Source organism: Daktulosphaira vitifoliae, unplaced genomic scaffold (genome assembly GCF_025091365.1).
Source record: "Daktulosphaira vitifoliae isolate Bord-2020 unplaced genomic scaffold, ASM2509136v1 Scaffold_1, whole genome shotgun sequence".
Taxonomy (NCBI): Eukaryota; Metazoa; Arthropoda; class Insecta; order Hemiptera; family Phylloxeridae; genus Daktulosphaira; species Daktulosphaira vitifoliae.
In genome coordinates, this window is record NW_026099572.1 from 15,892,283 (window position 1) to 15,911,004 (window position 18,722).

The window sequence follows — 18,722 nt, forward strand, 5'->3', positions numbered from 1 at the left end:
ATGTTATTAGGTCACGATTCCAGTTACGTTTGAGACTGCGTGTAGGATTGTCAGGGAAGTCGGTAGTGCACATACGTTTGATAAGGGGGTTTGTATTAAAGTTCAGTTTATAGTGGAATCGTGTGTAGTGTAGTTTAGAAAGTTCGTTAACTGTTTTAATTTTTAAGTCGTTATGTAGGTTGTTATTTGTTATGTACCAAGGGGCATTGGTTAACATTCGGAGTGCTACATTCTGGAACGCCTGAATTGGGCGTTTATTTGACGGCTTTGCAAGCCCCCAGAGTCGTATTCCATAAGACCAAATTGGTCTTATAATAGTTTTGTAAATCAACATTTTTGTGTTAAGTTGAAGTTTAGACTTAAGTAAGGGGCGGAAAATATGAAGTCTAGCATTAGCTTTTTTTCGTTTGTCCTTGAGGTGGGGGCCCCAAGTTAATCGCTTATCTAGAATGATACCTAGGTATTTTGTTTCGTCCTGAGGAGAAATTGTGGTATTGTTAATTTTGATGGGTGGACATATTCCAGGACGAAGAGCGAAGGTGACGTGATTTGACTTGGCTTCATTTATTTTTATCTTCCAATTTCTAAACCATGACTCTATATTATTCACATGCACTTGGAGGTAATAAGCTCCATCATTGATATTATCGTGGGTTGAATGTATGGCTGTGTCGTCGACAAAAGTAGCTAACAGAGTATTTTCGTTATACGGTATGTCAGCTGTTAAGATATTGTATACATCAGGTGCGAGATCGCTGCCTTGGGGAATTCTAGCTTCAATTGTGTAATAAGGTGAATTAGCACAGCCTTGACGGACCATAAATTTTCTTTCTTGTAAGTAAGAATTAATAATTAAGTATAATGGCGCTGGGAGAACTTTTTTTACTTTATAGAGTAAACCATTATGCCAGATACGATCAAATGTCTGGTCAACATCTAGAAACAGTCTGGTGCAGTACTGTTTGTTTTCTAGCACTGGTGCAATGGTGTCGGTCAATCTGTGCACTTGGTGAATTGTTGAGTGCTTTTCTCTAAATCCGAACTGTGTATTAGGTATGATATTGTTTTCTTTTAAAATAAGCCGAATTCTTTTAAGAAGTAATTTTTTGGATAACTTACCTAAAGTAGGTAGCAAACTGATGGGTCTGTATGACGTCACCATGTTTTTTGGTTTACCTGGCTTTGGTACAAGGATAACCACTGCTACTTTTCAGATAGGAGGAAAATAAGACAATCGAAGCATAGCGTTATAAATGTATGTTAGAAGCAGTATGCTATTTTTGATAGATTTATTAGTATCTTGTTGGTGATGAAGTCGATTCCAGGAGCTTTGCCTTTAGGTAATATTTTAATTGTTGCATCGATTTCAACTGGGTTTAGAGGTTTGATGGGGAGTTCCATTGGTAGAGGAGAAGCAAGAAAGTTATCGACTATATGTATGTGACTTGAATCAGGTATAATATCATGGTGTGGTTTGAATGTTTTGGCTAGGTGTTCAGCAAATAGCTCTGCCTTTTTATGATCTGATACAGCTAATGAATCATCTTCTTTACGGAGAGGAGGAATTCGTTCTTTGATCTTGGTTAGTCGTCTTATGGCTTTCCACAAAAAATTATCCATAGGGTTAAGCGAGGTTAGGTATCTTTCATATTGCTCAGATTTAAACTTTTTTAGTTGTTTTTTTTAAGTTATTAGCTAACTTGTTATAAATATGCTTATAGAAGTCATAATGTGTGTTTTGCCATTTTGCCCTAGCGCGTCTTTTTTCATTGATTAATGATTTTATTATTTTCTATTAGATACAGGCACGTTGTGATTTCACATATATTTAAGATAAAAATTTTTAGTTTTATTTTGCTATAATATTACTAAAAAAAAATACTATTAGTTTCAATATAAGACGTCTTTTGAGTTTTAAGCAAGGGACATAATTATTTGTTTAATTCAGTAACTGAACTTAAACTATTACATGGCAATACATTTGAGTTTTGCATTGTAATTTATGATAAAATATTTTTAGAATGTAATAAAATAGGACAAAACAAAATTGTTTCGGGGAAATAAACCGACAATGTTTAATAACTGAAGCAACTTTATTTTATACAAAATTTCTTGATCAAAAAATAAACCATCGAAGTATGTATTAATAACAATTTAAGGACCTACTTTTTATATTCTATTTATTCCAAAATGAAATAAATATCATTTATAAAAATAAGAAATTAAAAATAAATAAATTGATATTGATTGTTAAATAATTTTTTTTTATCATACTAATTAATACACAATCAAATTTAACATTTTTATTATAATAAATTTGACTAATAGATCAATAGTTTTCTATCTCTTGAGTTTGAATATATGATTATATTATTATACGAATTGATCATTTGTGGCTAATATTTTTCACTTTTAATTGAATATAGAATTTAAAATTATAGACTCTAGATTAACAATATTTATAAATATCGTGCCTATTAAATATTTTTATTAATTTTTATAAATGTCAGTCTACTTTACTCAGAGATATTTTTTTACATATTGTGGGTTATATCTTACAACACACAATTATTTAAATGGCGGTAGACTTTTATTAAACAAAATTATAACACTAAAATAGACGTATAAACACTAAAAGAAAATATATGTATATACAGTAAGGAAAAATAAAATAATCGAAGTAAACATAATACACGATGACAACAGCGGCGGGGTGTAGCGGTCGTGTAGCGTATCGCGGACTAGACAGTCTGAACTGAACTAACTGAACTGACTGATTCTTCCGATATATATATAGCTCCGATAAGGCTCTCGCTAATTCTAGAATATTCTATACCCGCGTAGGTTATCTTATGGCGTTATCGAAGTTTCTCGAAGGTTTTTGATAACGAGAACATTCGAGAATATTCGTTGCGTATGTTTTGGTCGCTACAATATATTAACCTCAAAGCCAACTAGTAAGTATGATTAAAATTTTTATAAATTTGAGTTGCATAATAAAAACTTTGATGGAATAATCGTTATTATACAACTGCATGATATATAGATTATTTTTATCTCTCTAGGCTTATTATTTTACTCTGTTTCAACTGAATCTTTTTTTATAAATCATCCTTTGTGCTTTAATAGTGTTTATATCAAAATTTGATAAAATAAGTTTTTAATTAATATTAATAAACATGGCTGTTAACATTTTTATCTATATTTTTTTATGAGACTCGTAGTATAATTTAGTTTTGGGATAAATTATGAAAATAGAATGACATTGTTAATAAAAACGTGTATATATAATCAAATATATTTTATAACCATTTTAAAAATCTACAAAAACTAAAAAACATGCTATTTCAGAATCATCGATGAAATATCATAAGTTCTAAACTTTCTTTAATTCAAATTAATAATTTTTGTTATGAATAGAACATTCATGATTAGATATTATCAAGCATTTAAATCATTACAATATTACAATAATTAAATGTAAACAATTAATCAAACAGTGAAAAATAAACTATAAGCAAAATATATACTTAAAGAATATTTTTTTTTAATATAACACACTCATATAAATGTCTTATAAATTTAAATTAACTTTTATAAAGGTTTTATAGAAACAAACATTAAACGTATATTTTCAATGATTTCAATGCTGAATCATCACTAAAAGTAAACTTTGTACTGTAAGAGATATTATCTTTTAGAGTCATGCAACAATATTTTATAATAAAATTCAGTTCATCCATCCAAAAAACTACGTTTACCCAATTAATATTTAAGATACCCTGAAATGCTTTTAAGGGAATTGATTTTTTTTTTATAATCATTTAAACGAATGATAAAATAACATGATGTTATGTATGTATTCAATGCTAAGACAACTCAAAAACCAAAGATTTATTTAATTAAGTTGTTTCGACTTGGGTCTTAATGAACTTACAAGTGATATTCAAGTTATTGAGAAATATCCTAAAATTTAAATTAAATAATAAAAATCTAAAATAAAATTATCAAGCTTCTTTTAGTAAAATGAATACTAAAAACATCATTAAGGTACTAGGCTAGATAAAATCTATAATTATTTAAAAAACGATAATTTGTCACGATCATTTTAAATTGAAACTATAACAACACTTATAACAATCATATAACATAATATAAAATTCTATTTAGGGAGACATTTGAACCAAAAAATTAAAAACTTAAAACATAAATCGGACAAACGCGTATTATGTTAATTTGACCTATTTTTCTTAAAATATTTACTAAAACTAAAGATAAAACAACGCATATAATAAGTTTTATAAAAATAAATTACTAGGATTTCAATAATTTAATATGCCTTAAAAGTTTTTATTGTACTTTACTTCGCTCAATTTTATAATACTAGTATAGCAATACTTTATGGTATCCATCACAATTAGCTTTAAAAGCCTCTATTATAAGTATATGAAACTTCTATGAGTTTACTTACCTACAAAATTAATTTTCTCAATGTTAAAAAAATGAATGGACCATTGAAATATCAAAAATAAGTTACTCTACAAACATATTTTATGTAAAATTTATTCATGGCTAAGTGGATTAAATTGATAAATAAATGAATAGTACCATTTGGTAATATTACTATTTCTCATTAATTAAATGAAATAGGATTAAATATTTTTAGCTTTAATTTAAGAAGTGTTTTATTATTTCATATTAGTCCCAGTATTCCTAAACATCAATATATTGACACGATGTTAGTATCACCGACTTCTTTGATATGTTTATGATGTCGATTATTTATTATAGAATCGTGATAAGTCATAAAAACAAATTAATGTTATTATTTTTGGTAATACAGTTTTAGTTAGATAAAATAAGCATAGTTTGGTATTAGGGTAATACAAATTATGTGATTAGTCATTGAATATTTTACGTAATATTATGAAATATTGAGTAGAAATAAGACAAAAATGTATATCATTGATACTAAGTTCTAATCTTAGAATAAAGATTATTTTGTTACATTAAATTAAAACTATCCATTAATTAATAGTTAAGTTTCCTTTTTTATTTTTCTTAATATTTAATTTTGAGACATTACTAGTATTAAATATTCAGTTTTGATTCCACTTCCCAATATCAAAAGTAAAATGTGAATCACTTTATCTTAATTTGATACAAATGAGTTATCAACAATAAAACCGAAGTTTTATGTCGAAATTGTTATTCAAGAATAAAATATGGTTCGAGCACAACAAGTCTTACTACACATTTACACAATTTCAATAAGGTTCAAATACCCAATCCTCATCATCTTTAAAAAAATATTTCACATTATTTCATGATTCGAAATTATCAAAAATAGTGAACGCCACAAATAATTAACCTAAGATCTTTTAAGCCTCATAATGAGAGATTTGTTACTCGTTACTTATGTAACTTTACTGAAGGTACTAGTTTCAAAAATTTCATGCAGTCATCAGTGTTCATGAGCTCACTCNCTAAGATCTTTTAAGCCTCATAATGAGAGATTTGTTACTCGTTACTTATGTAACTTTACTGAAGGTACTAGTTTCAAAAATTATACCAACCCAACNTTCAAAAATTTCATGCAGTCATCAGTGTTCATGAGCTCACTCCATGTTATAGTTAAGCATATTGTTGTGTAATTACGGACCTCAGAGGAACGTTGCGTGGGTGAAACCAGCTATCCGACAAGGCCTAGATAATTTAATTTTAATTAATAGTAATAAGATACCAAATAGATACTAATTCATGCACAGTACTACGCTTTTTCATTGATTACGAACTTATCATTGCTTTATATAAGAGATATACTTGAGTTTAATTAAATTTTTCAGAAATAGAATTAAAATATAATTAAAGTAGCTTTGATGCGAGAATGAGAAGTTATGAGTTTTAGATTAATGTGTATTTTTTTTGTATCGTTACTTTTTTCAACTCTTGTCGAACTGATTTATCTCAAGGATACGTCCAAAATTACAAATAGTATCATATTGAAGAATCTAACCCACAAAATTAAAAAATCTACCTGGTTCCACGTAAACGGGGGAAGTCCTAAAAAAAATACGGTTTTAAAAATATAGGTATATATCACCTTTTTTCAACTCTTAAAACTGTCTTAACTTTTTTAAAAATTAACGAATCATAACGATTACTTTTTATAAATATATCAGGTATTTCCTTTTCTTTTAGTATATTTTTTAAAAAGTCGAACCCTTTACCTACTCACAAAGGGAAAATCAAAATAGCAACTTTTGCACAAAAATTAAATTTTTTCAACTTAAATTTTGAAAATAATCTTTTAATACCCCGAGCTACAAATATATGTTAAATAAAAGCTTTTAATACGTACTTTAAGTTTTAAAAAAGTAGTCCTGGCAACTTATCAATTATGGAAAAATAATTGCTGAAGTTGAAAAACATACTATTTTTATGATAAAATTGTAATTAAATATTTTATTTTTCGACTTCAAATCTTTTGGATAAATGAAAGGATTTATAAATATATTATCATCGATACAAAGCTGAGAAGGTATTAATTTTACCAAGATGTGTTTATTTTTTTATTTATTTTTTTTTTTGTGTTTGTCACTACATTTTCTCAGCTCTCACTGGACCGATTTTTAACGATACGTAAAAAGATCACAAATCGTATCTAGTTGAAAATATTACCCTCAAAAAAAGAAAAAATTTCCTTCGTTCTCTATAAATGGCAAAAATCTCCTAAAAACTTACAATTTTTTTAATCAGTAAATTTTTTTTTAAACTTTTTTTTCATAAAATTGACATAACTTTTTTATAAAAAAAGAACAAATCAATATAATTATTTTTTATATTGAAACCATAGGTATTTTTCTTTTATTTGATATAATTTTTTTAAAAATATGACCCTTTATCTGGCCATAGGAGGATTCAAAATAGCAACTCTGCAAAAATATTTTCATTTTTCAACTTAAGTTTTGAAAATGTTCCGGAAGTACTACGAGCTTCAAACATATACTAAAAACCAGCTTATGTTATGTACTATATCTTAAAAAAAAATTGTTCTGGCAACTTATCTTCTATATGAAAAAGGTTACGGTAGATAAAAAAACATACAATTTTGTTATAAAAATTTACGATTTCATATTTTATTTTTTCAACTTTAAATTACTATAAAATTTTGAAAAATGTATAGATCAACACAAATTTTTGTTTTTAAATAAACTATGTACAAACCTCCCACCCTACATATTTTTTTTTATCGGACCATTTTCCTTTATACTGTGGAGTTAAAGTTTTTAGATATACGAGAAAAAGTAGGACTTTTGAAAATGTTCCAGAAATTCTGTGAGCTTTAAATATATGTCAAATTAAAAGTTATGGTAAATTCTATAAGTTCAAAAAAAAAATAATTTGTCCCAACACCTTTTCTTCTATGGGAAAATGCCCATCAAATATATCGAAAAATGAAATTTGGTGCAAATGGTTTCCGTAGTTAATAAATATGCAATTTTGGTGTTAAAATTTACGATTTCAGATTTTATTTTTTCAACTGTAAATTATATAACTTCCTGAAAAATATATGCATCAATACAATATATTTTTATAAATACATTATCTTTACTTTTTAATTGGATATAGATTTTTTGAAAATCTGACTTTTGACCTAACTCAGGGGGAATTCAAAATTACAATTTTTACACTCAAGTTAAACTTTTTCAACTCAATTTTTGAAAATTTTCCAGAAATATTGACACTTTTATTTAATCTTAAATTATAGCTTGTGAAATATACTACATTATGAAAATAAAAATTTCGAGGTATAGTAAACATGGTTATCGTAATCAAAAATATGCTATTTTTGTGTTAAAATTCTTTGTATTGTATTTTAATTTATTTTAATATACCTTATAATGAGGTACACTGATTTTCAAGAATATTATACAGAGCTAATTGACATAGAATATAAAGTTAAACTTATTCCAATTTTTTTTTCTTTTAAGTAGAAAAAATTAATTTTAGCATTTGAATCAGCTTAAATTGCCAATTTTATCAAAAAATGAATGGGACGAACGTTTGCCAATTCATTAAAAATCATTGCCTGTGGCAAACAATGGAAACGTATAAAAATTGAAAGAAATGGCTATAAACAATCGTCGAATCACTACCAGAGAAGTCGCTGATAATGATGGAATATCAATTGGCATATGCCATGAATGTTTTTTAATTTTTCGGGGATGAAACAAATAACAGCGAAATTTGTTCCAAAATTGTTAAATTTTGAACAAAAACATCTGTGAATGGAGGAGCTCAAAAGTTACCTAATGAAATCAACAACGATCCAGAATTACTGAAACGTATTATAACATGTGAGGAAACATGAATTTATGGATACGACGTCGAAACTAAGGCTCAATCATCCCAGTGGAGGCATTCTGGTTCACCAAGACCGAAAAATTCTCGACAAGTGCGATGAAATGTAAAGGTTATGCTCATTTTAATCTTTGATTTTAATAGCATAGTGCATAATAAATTCTTGCTACGAAGTCAAACGGTCAATAAGGAGTACTACCTACAAGTACAACGCCGTAAAGCAATCCGAAAAAAATTTCCGGATTTGTGGCAAAACAATTCATGGATTTTATACCACGATAATGCACTTACTCACACTTCATTGCTTGTTCGTGAATTTTTGACCAAAAACAATACTGTAACGATGTCCCTACTTCTATTTACTAGACTTGGCTCCATGTGCCCTTCTTCTATTTTACAAAAATAAAAAGAACCTTAAAGGACCATTGTTTTAGAAGCATATATGACATTAAAAATGCATCGCTAAATGAGTTGAAATCAGTAACAAAGATCGAGTTTGAGGAGTGTTTCGAGAATTGGAAAAGCGTTGGCACAAATGCATAAATTTAGTGGGGACTTTTTTGAAGACGACAATAATGTAGACGAATAAATAAATATTTTTTTCAAAAAACGAAACATCCCGTTATTCCTAAACACACTGTATATTTGAAAATGGTTTCCATAGTTAAAAATACATGCTACTTTTGTATTTAAATTTTTTTTTCATATTTTATATTTTTTTAACTTTAAAATGGCTATACTTATTGAAAAATGCATGCATTAATACAATATTTTTTGTTTTTTATAATATATGTGGTTGAGTTGATGCGAGGACTCGTCTTTGTTTATTTTTTTACGATTAATTTAGCGATTTATGGACATTTGTGGATTTTACATGCGTGTTAAAATTTGCCTTATCCAATAATTGGATAATTATTATTGAGTATGATATTTGTGAATCGTTGATTTTTATTAATTCATATTCTACTAGCTACAAAAAGACGAAAATTTAACTTGATGAGTGATCTTTTGACATATTTTCATTAAAATTGGTCCAGTGAGAGCTGAGATAAAGTGGTAACAGACAAAAAAAAAATAAAAAAAAAGGTACCACAGTGGGGTTGCGGTACAGTATGGACGTAGCATAGTTGGGACAACTATATATGATATGTGACAGTGGAACTTTCATCAAAAACAAAAATATACTTTTCTAAATCAACTTTTCGCGATGTTTTCAAATGTGCAATTAGACTTTTTCTATCACTTCTAAGTTTTTAAATTATTACTTATTATTAAAAAATAAGTATTTACACATAAAAAAAATAATTAAAAACAAAAAAAAATTGTTTTAAATTAATACTAATTTTTATTATTAATATGTCAAAAATAAGGAAAATGACATATTTAACCTATTTTTTTAATCGTTAAAAGTTGATTTTTGTAAATGATTATAATAAAAAAAAAAAATTTTTTTTACCATAACTTTTAGCTCAATTGGTAAGTTTGAAATTGACATCATTAAATAGAAAATTTTATGAGAATTAAAAAAATTGTATCGTTAAGATTAATATGCAGTCAGAAAGTTTTATAATTACTATTTATTGTAAATTTATCAGAAAAGCTCAATATTTTTTTGCATTTTTATCGTAATAGATAACTTAAATAGAAGTAATAGTAATAATTTCCTAGTAACTTTTGGTGTTTGAAAAGATTTTGCAATTGAAATATTCAGAACTTAATTAATTTTAATGATTTGCTTTAAGTAAATGAACCAATTAAAATAAAGTCGTTAAAAAGATTTACTCAATTGAGCGTATTATAAAATTTAATTATAATTGTAAAAATCCATTGTTAATTTAGAAGAAACTAATAATCATTTTTTTTAGAAATGATTTATATAGCAACATGTTATCAAAAAATTTGGAATATTATAGTCTAGTAGTAGCACACTCAAAATACAGTAAAAAAATTATTAAATTACAAAGTAAAATGATTTAATTTTGTAGTTGAAACCTATCATATCAAACTTGATTCGCCAATAAATACTTTGAAAACATTAGAAACGAATGATTTTAATTGTCTGCATGGAGAACATAGGATAAGTAACTGTTTAATTGATAAATTAGAATTTTTTTCAATTTTTGAGGGTAGTATCTTCAACTAATTGTAATCATTTGACGTATCGTTGAAAAATGTAGGTGAAATTAGAGCAGAGAAAATAAAGAATAGTCACAAAAAAATACCTTCTTAGATTTGCATCGAAGCCAAAACCTAAAATATAGTAAAATAATTTTAATATGAATAAGAAATTTCTTCTCGCAAGGGGTGAGTACAATGATGGGATCCTTGATCTTTATTGAAGTTTTTGAATCGAAATGAGATAAAAATCAAACAAGTTGAAAATTTATTCTAACTTATTTTAAAAAGAATTAAGAAAAAAATGCAAAAAATTTCCTTGCCAAATGCGGGGGTTTGAACCTTATAAGTGCGTCAAACACAAGTTTTATTGACTTGGCAACCGTACGTTGGTACCGTCGGCTGAAAAAATTGACTATTTAAGCTAGTTCAAATTTCAAAGTTATTTTTCTCGACTTAAAAAAAGCAAACAAATTTAAACAACTTTAACTTTCAATGCTATATCAATATTATTTATATAATATTTATCCAAATCAGTGTACTCCCCTTGTCATGTATTTTAAAATAAAATAAAATACAAAACCCAGAATTTTACACACAAAAATAGCATATTTTTCAATATGGTAGTCATTTTCACCATGAAGACAAATTCAAAGGTCAATTTTTTTTTCAAATTAAAGTATATTACATTAGCTTTAATTTAAGATACATATAAAAATGTCAGTATTTCTGGAACACTTTAAAAATTAAATTGAAAATATCCTAGTTTCAATACGCATGTTTAAAGTTTTGACCCCCACTTGTATAAAGGGGTATGATCCGATTTACAAAAAAAGTATGTCAGATGAAAGGGGTATATAAAAATTATTTATTAAAAAACAAAAGTTCTAGTAATATAAATTTAATAATATAAAATATAAAATCGAGAAATTTTTCATGGAAATCGTACGTTTTTCTTTAACTTTGATGTCCGTTTTCACCACGAAAACAAGTTTAGAGGTCAATTTTTTTTTTTTTTTTTTTTTTCATATTAAATTAGCTTTAATTTAAGGTATATATAAAAGTGTCAGTCTTTTCGGAACATTTTCAAAAGTTAAGTTAAAAAAGTAAGTATTTTGAAACCCTTCCTGTGGGCTGGTAAAGGGTCAAATGTTCACAAAAATATATAAAATGATAGGTAAATACCTAAGGTATCTATAAAAAAAAATTATATTAATTCGGTTATTTTTAAAAAATTTATGGCAATTTTAAGTAAAAAAAATTTTAAAAATGTCGAAAATTAGAGATTTTTTAATTTGTAATTTTTTGTGGGATTTTCCCCGTTTACGGGGAACGAGGGGGTTTTTTCAAATTTTGAGGATAATGCCTTCGACTAGATACAATTTGTGATCTTTGCCGTATTGTTCATCAAAATCGGTCAGCGAGAGCTGAGATTGAGCGTATACAGACAAAAAAAAAAAATAAAAAAAAACACATCAGTAAAATTATTAGTTATTTTTACGGAAAAACTTTTCATTTACACTTCTTTAGGTTCTGTAGTAATTAAAGGACATTATAAAATCCTATGATTTGATAAATGTAAAAACTTTAAGTAATAATCTTTAAATATTTTTGATTTTAAACTTTATCACTATGTTAATAATTAAACAAGTGTTAACAATACTATTATACAACAAAATACTCACACCTAATTTATATATATGATTATTATAAATATAATCAATACCTTAAAATATGGGTTTTTTTTTCTATGATACGTTTTTAGTATATAACTAAGCCTTGGGAAAGATATGGGGTCTTAAACCAAGAGTTATGTATTGGTTGTACACGTCAGTGATTAAACCTATGATATTGTACGGTGCCCTGGTCTGGTGGACCAGAACAGCACTCATTACAGCTAGGAAAGAACTTAGTCGCATACAGAGAATGGCTGCCATTGCCATCACTGGAGCATTAAGAACTACACCAACGGTCGCATTAGAGGCACTAATTGGATTGCCTCCTCTGCATCTAGAGGTGAAAGCTCACGCCAAAGCCACAGCACTAAGATTCCACAACTTAGGTATGTGGACTTTGGAGAGTGATACAACAGAACATGGTAAAATACTAAAAGAGATAGACAAGGGCTTTTTAGAATACCCCTTGGACTATATCAAACCGGTTCTTAAGAATAACATTCCCTACAAAGTGGAGATCACTACACGTATAGAATGGAATATTAACCACCTGACTGACAAAGGAGGATTTGTGATATATACAGATGGATCCAAAAAATCAGGAAAGGTAGGTGCTGGAATTTGGGGCTTAAAGCCACGAATAAATGTCAGTATGTCATTGGGCACAACACCCTCTGTTTTCCAAGCAGAGGTGATGGCGATACTGGTAGGGGCTCAGAACCTGCTGGTATACAAAAATAGGAAGATAACTATCTTAAGTGATAGTCAAGCGGCTTTGAAAGCACTCTGTAACGATCAGGTGAATTCAAAGCTGGTCCTCGAATGCAGGGAAACTTTAGAATCACTATCGAGGTTCAACAAAGTTACACTAGCGTGGGTACCAGGACACAACGGTGTCACTGGAAATGAGAATGCTGACTTTCTAGCCAGGAAAGGAGCAGAGAACACCTATGTTGGACCAGAACCAGTGGTAGGGCTCACTGAGCAATCGCTCAAAGCGTTACCCAAGAATTGGTGCAGAGAACAACACAGGAAAATCTGGAAGTACTTGGTAGTACCTAGACAATCTAAAATGTTTATCAAGACCCCTGGTTTATTGCTGGGTGATCTTAATAGCATGACTAGACATCAAATAAGCACCCTGACTGGTCTACTGACAGGACATGGTCACCTGCTTAAGCATCTTAACGCAATGGGGGTATCGGAATCGCCATTGTGTAGGAAGTGTGGAGTAGAAGAGGAAGACTCATTTCACATCATGTGCGAATGTGAAGCCTTGTCCACACTAAGATCAAACTACTTGAATAAACCATTTCCTGAAAAAGAGGATATTAAAAACCTAAAACCCAGAGAGATACTTAATTTCGCCAGAAAGACAGGACTCTTTGGTCATCTTTAGAGGTGACTTTATGGTTGGTAATGTATTAACACTTTGGTGATAACACTTAGGTGGGTAAACCGAATCAAAACAATTCGGTATGAGGTGCGCACAATGGACCAACAGGTCTGAGTGCATGGGCATTATGTCCACCTCAATAATAACTAAAACTAAAACTAGTATATAACTATTACCATACTAATAATATACTATCATAAATTATTATTATTATGATAGTTTTCAAACAAGCTATAACAATAAAAATTAAAAGGATATAATAACTACAATACAATTCCCATTTAAGAAAATAACGTTTAGAATTTTCATAGAATATTTTTCCATGATGAATCACTCGTATGTAATTTTTATTTATATTATTATTATTATATCAATAATTACACAATTGTTAGTTAATAAAACTAGTAAAAAAAAATTACAGACACTTATTTCATATATATTATTTATTATAAATATAATTAAAACGTTAAAAAATATTGGCTATTACCAATTTAAACGTTTTTACATATCAAATACTAGTAATTTTGAACATGAAAATTGAATTGTTAACCTTGGTATTTTTTACTAAAACTTTTTTTTTTGAAGTTGTACTTGTTAATTGTGATAAAAATCCAATGAATTATGAATCATATTTCGTAAATGTTATGAATTACATAAGTACTCAAATAACACAGATGAACCTGGAACACTTATCAGTAAGGATTGAAAATGATAAAATTATAAACATAGAAGATGTTCTAAAATATAAATCAGAAAATATTATTGAATTATTAAAAAAATATTATATTATAGTTGATTTATTCAATCACTTATTTGCTGAAGTACTACAAATATTAACTGAACACTTAAAAATTATTTTATACGATTGTGAATGTTTTTTTAGAAAAAATTTATTTAAAAATTTAATTAGTTGTACAGTAACACTTTCACATGCAACTAAAAATTCAAATTTTATGTTCGAATATTTATACAAAGCTATTGCATTTATTGATAACTTGGGTGTAATATTAATGTTAAGTAATTCAATTCATCCAAAAACGATAGTAAAAGAAATTTATACTATTAAATATTATACGTTTTTAATGAAAAAATCAGAATTAGTTAATTATATGAATTATGATGGAAACATTAAAATAAAAGAAGTTTTGAAGGACGTTATTGAAATAAATAATTTCGTTAGTAAAATAGTTTCAATAACAGATGAAATTGATAAAAACAATCTTACTATTANCGTTAGTAAAATAGTTTCAATAACAGATGAAATTGATAAAAACAATCTTACTATTGAAAATAGTAAAATGAAATTTAATTTACGAGAAAAGTACTATGGCGAATATATAAATAATAATTATGAAATGAATTTTGCCGATTTTATTAGAGAAAAGTTAAATTATTACTGTACAGAAACCATTAAAAACTATTATTTAAAAATTGGATTTGATCAGTTACTTAACCCTAAAACAGCTAAGTTAGTTTAATTTTTTAATATAACTTTTTTAGAATAATTTAGAATAAATTCAAAAAAATTTAAAAATTCAATTGTAATTTAAATTAAAAAAACATATTTTACTTTGTGCATAATATATAAAATAAAATTTATTACAATAATGATTTTTTGGTAATATTTTTTAGAGACTTCATAATAATAATAATTAATAATAATTGTCTTATTTTAGGCTTAATCCACCTCAGAACTACCATACTCCTCAACATAGAGCAATTGAAATACTAAATACATTATTCTGTGAAGGAGATTGGAAGATATTGAATCATGTAAAAATAATCGTTAATGGTGAAATAATCACTACTAATCAAATTATTAAAGATACTGTAAATGATTTTAATTTCAATCTAAAAAAGCAATACTTTTTACATCTGATGAGGTGCAAATATACTGCAGTATTGAAAAATTATAACACATATATGTCTGCTGTAATTGAAACATGCAAACTTGAAAGACGTGATAAAAATTTAAATGGCTATAAAGATTGTTGTATTCAATTTTTTAAAATGGTTAAAGATTCAAAAAAAATGTTTAATCAAATGTTGTTAGCTTTAGATAAATTAAAAGATTCATCAATTTGGGAAGTGACTTATAATAATTCACCTTCATGTTTAACACATACCTATAATTTATTAAAAAATTATTTTCCAAAAATTGAACAGCTTAATATAACGAAAAATGATTTTATTAATCTATCTATCGACGAAGAATATTCAAAAGTCAATAAATTTTTATTAGATTTTCAGAGAGCACGAAATAAATTTAATCGGGGTATTATTTATGGATGTAAATTTACCAGTTATAGTTGCTCGATTGAAAGTGAAAATTTAGAAAACAGTCAATTAATAAAATCATGGATGACTATAGTTTCGTCAACTAATAAAAACAACACTCACAAAAGTCCATTACGTTTGTATGAATGCGCTTTAGATCAATTTATGGCGTTTTTTGATGTTACTACTATAAGTGTATATGATTGGTTAGGTTTCAATAATATATTTATGAGTATTTAGCAAAAGTTTTGTATTATTAGTATTTTATTTTAAATAAATAAATTTTATGGAACTTTTACTTTGTTATTTTATTATAAAATGTATGAAGTTGTGTTTAAATTATATTTATATTAGTTATCAGAACTTCGTATTTAGTTAAAATAAATTTGTCATGAATCACTCAAAATTGTAACAGAATTATTTTACTCAATTACAATTCATTAATATTTTCTTAGTTCTTATTATTTTTTACGATTTACTATTAAAATTACTATCATAAAAAACGCTTCAATGCAAATATCTAGATAGGGTTTAATTTTAACAGATTTGTGAATTATTCCAAAAGTAAATTGAATTTCTATTTCCCTAATAATATCCTGATTAATAGTTATTTGATTTTAAGTAAAATATATGAATAAATACCAATTATAGTAATTAAATTTAGTACAAAATTGATATTCAATAACTTAATATTGTAATTTTTATGAAGAAATTACAAAAAAGTCGTATATTTTATTACTACTATGGCAAACGTGTATAAAAATTTATAGGGCTTGATGCAATACTATTCAAAAATTTTAAATCCCTATTTATGAGGAACGAGGAAACTTTTTTAAATTTTTGAGAGTTATATCTTCAACTAGATACGATTTGTGATCTTTAGACATATTGTTCATCAAAATCGGTCCAGTGAGAGCTGAGAATAAGTGGTAACAGAAACAAAAAAATAAACACATCATAGTATAATTAATACCTTCTCAGCTTTAAATCGAAGCTAAATCGTTTTAATGCAATGTAATTTTTAAAATAATTATTAAATTGTTTCAAAAGCAACGAGAACTCCTATTTCATTTTTTGTATATGGGTCATTCCAGGTGAAATCACCTAATGCGTGTGCTGATTGATATTTAAATAACAATTTAAATATTTAGGATTGATATTACTCAAGATAATGAACTTAAGACAGAGGTGTCGTCGAAAATACAACTAGCTAATAAGGGACACTTCAGATTAGAAAAAGTACTAAAATCTAGGATCTCTTAAAAATTAAAAACAAAAATGTATATGACATTATTACGAACTATTGTTCTGTGCGGTTCTGAAACGTGGGCATTGAATAAAGCTGAAAACAGAGACTAAGGGTATTAGAGAGAAAAATTTTAAGAAAAATGTACACATCGGTCTTCTACAGTCAAAAAAATAAATAGAGAAAATTTTACACTGTAGTCTCGCTAATCCGGATTAGATGGGACCGGACTCTAGCCACACCGTGAACCATTGGTTGTATCAATGTCGTCACGTTAGGTGGCAAAAATATCACGAAAATTTCACCATCTCGTAATTCATTTTCACTAGGGTGACACGGAGCGTTGTCTACAAGGAATACAGCTTTTTCTGGAAGATTTTTCTGTTTCAAAAATTCCCTTATTGTTGGCACAAATTTCTCAAAAAAACAAATTTTAAAAATGTTTCCGCTCATCCAAGCAGATTTTTGTGAAGTTTATTGAGCTGGAAGTGCACTCATATTAACGTTTTTGAAATCTCTAGGCTTAACTGATTCTCCAAAAGTGGAAATTTTAAATCACCAGAAGCGTTACTGCAAGGAAGTAAAGTTATTCGTTCTTTTTTCACCCTTTGTCCTTTGACTACAGAATCAAATTTTGAGGCTAATGTTTTTTTTGGGGAGCATTTTGTAGTTTAACCCAGTTTCGTCAGCATTAAATAATTGACATGGCCTTAGGTTTTGATCGCTAACAAACTTTTAAAATTTTTTTTTGAAGTCTTTATTTGCAACATTATCACTTGATCAAATTTCACCACTTTTACCAAGTTCACGAATGCCATGTAAATTTTTCCACCGTGACAACCATTGTACACTAGCAGTAAATGTAGGATCTCCTTTGAATTTTTCATTAAATTTTATCGCGATAGCTTGTAACGTTACACCCGACAACGGAAGACCCTGTTCACGTTGTTGACAAAACCAAATGTACAAAGCCTCGTCTAAAGCGTCGTTGTTTGGTTTTCTTAACGGTCGACACGAGTACACAATCACCACTAAACGAAACAATATCACAATATATAATCGAAACTATCATATCTTAATTATGGGTATTACCGAATATTTCTTAGAGGTACCTACATATACAGGGTGTTCAGTAAGTCAGGAAACAGGTTTCTATTGTTCTCATTGTTTGTAACAATGAGAACAATAGAAACCCGTTTCCTGACTTACTGAACACCCTGTATGTAACTATAATTATGCTATACAATCAACATTGATATAAATAATATTAATGTGTATATATAGATACATTATAAAAGAGTAATATAGTACGAAATATAAATTTTCCGTATGTTCGGATAAGCGATGACCGGATTAGCGAGACTCTACTGTAATTGTGAACTCCAATGGTAATTTTGGAGATTTGATATACAGTAGAACTCCAATTATCCGAACTCCGACCATCCGAATCGCCGATTATCCGAATCACTTTCAGAAAAAATCAGAAAAAAATTTGTCCAAAGTCCGCGGCGTCAGTGTAGGCACAACACGTGGTAAGAGTTCCCACTCCAGTTCCGGCGCATTGCAGTCACCTGTCATTGTTTGTTTTGATTAGTCAGTGAATGGGTCCCGGTCCCCATTAATTCGGATAATTGGAGTTCTACTGTAT

The 18,722-nt window shown here is 27.7% G+C and overlaps 2 protein-coding genes and 1 long non-coding RNA gene across 7 annotated transcripts in view; 1 reads left to right on the forward strand and 2 right to left on the reverse strand.

The window, feature by feature from the left end:
- Nucleotides 1–18,722, reverse strand: part of LOC126902069 (potassium channel subfamily T member 2) — a 128,611-nt gene that overhangs the window by 42,805 nt on the left and 67,084 nt on the right. The gene's annotated exons all lie outside the window — the stretch shown is intronic.
- Nucleotides 1–18,722, reverse strand: part of LOC126902835 (uncharacterized) — a 32,510-nt gene that overhangs the window by 844 nt on the left and 12,944 nt on the right. Inside the window, exon 3 of one of the 2 annotated variants that reach the window (XR_007703352.1) lies at nucleotides 16,584–18,105. The exons of the other annotated variant lie outside the window; for it this stretch is intronic. This is a non-coding gene — a long non-coding RNA (uncharacterized LOC126902835). Of the gene's footprint in view, nucleotides 1–16,583; nucleotides 18,106–18,722 lie in introns of those variants that run through there. 2 annotated transcript variants of the gene reach the window in all.
- LOC126902212 (uncharacterized) lies at nucleotides 14,051–16,114 on the forward strand. The gene is made up of 2 exons (XM_050679257.1): nucleotides 14,051–15,019; nucleotides 15,228–16,114. Exons 1-2 carry the CDS (start codon nucleotides 14,082–14,084, stop codon nucleotides 16,066–16,068), a joined length of 1,779 nt encoding a protein of 592 aa, XP_050535214.1. The 5' UTR covers nucleotides 14,051–14,081; the 3' UTR covers nucleotides 16,069–16,114.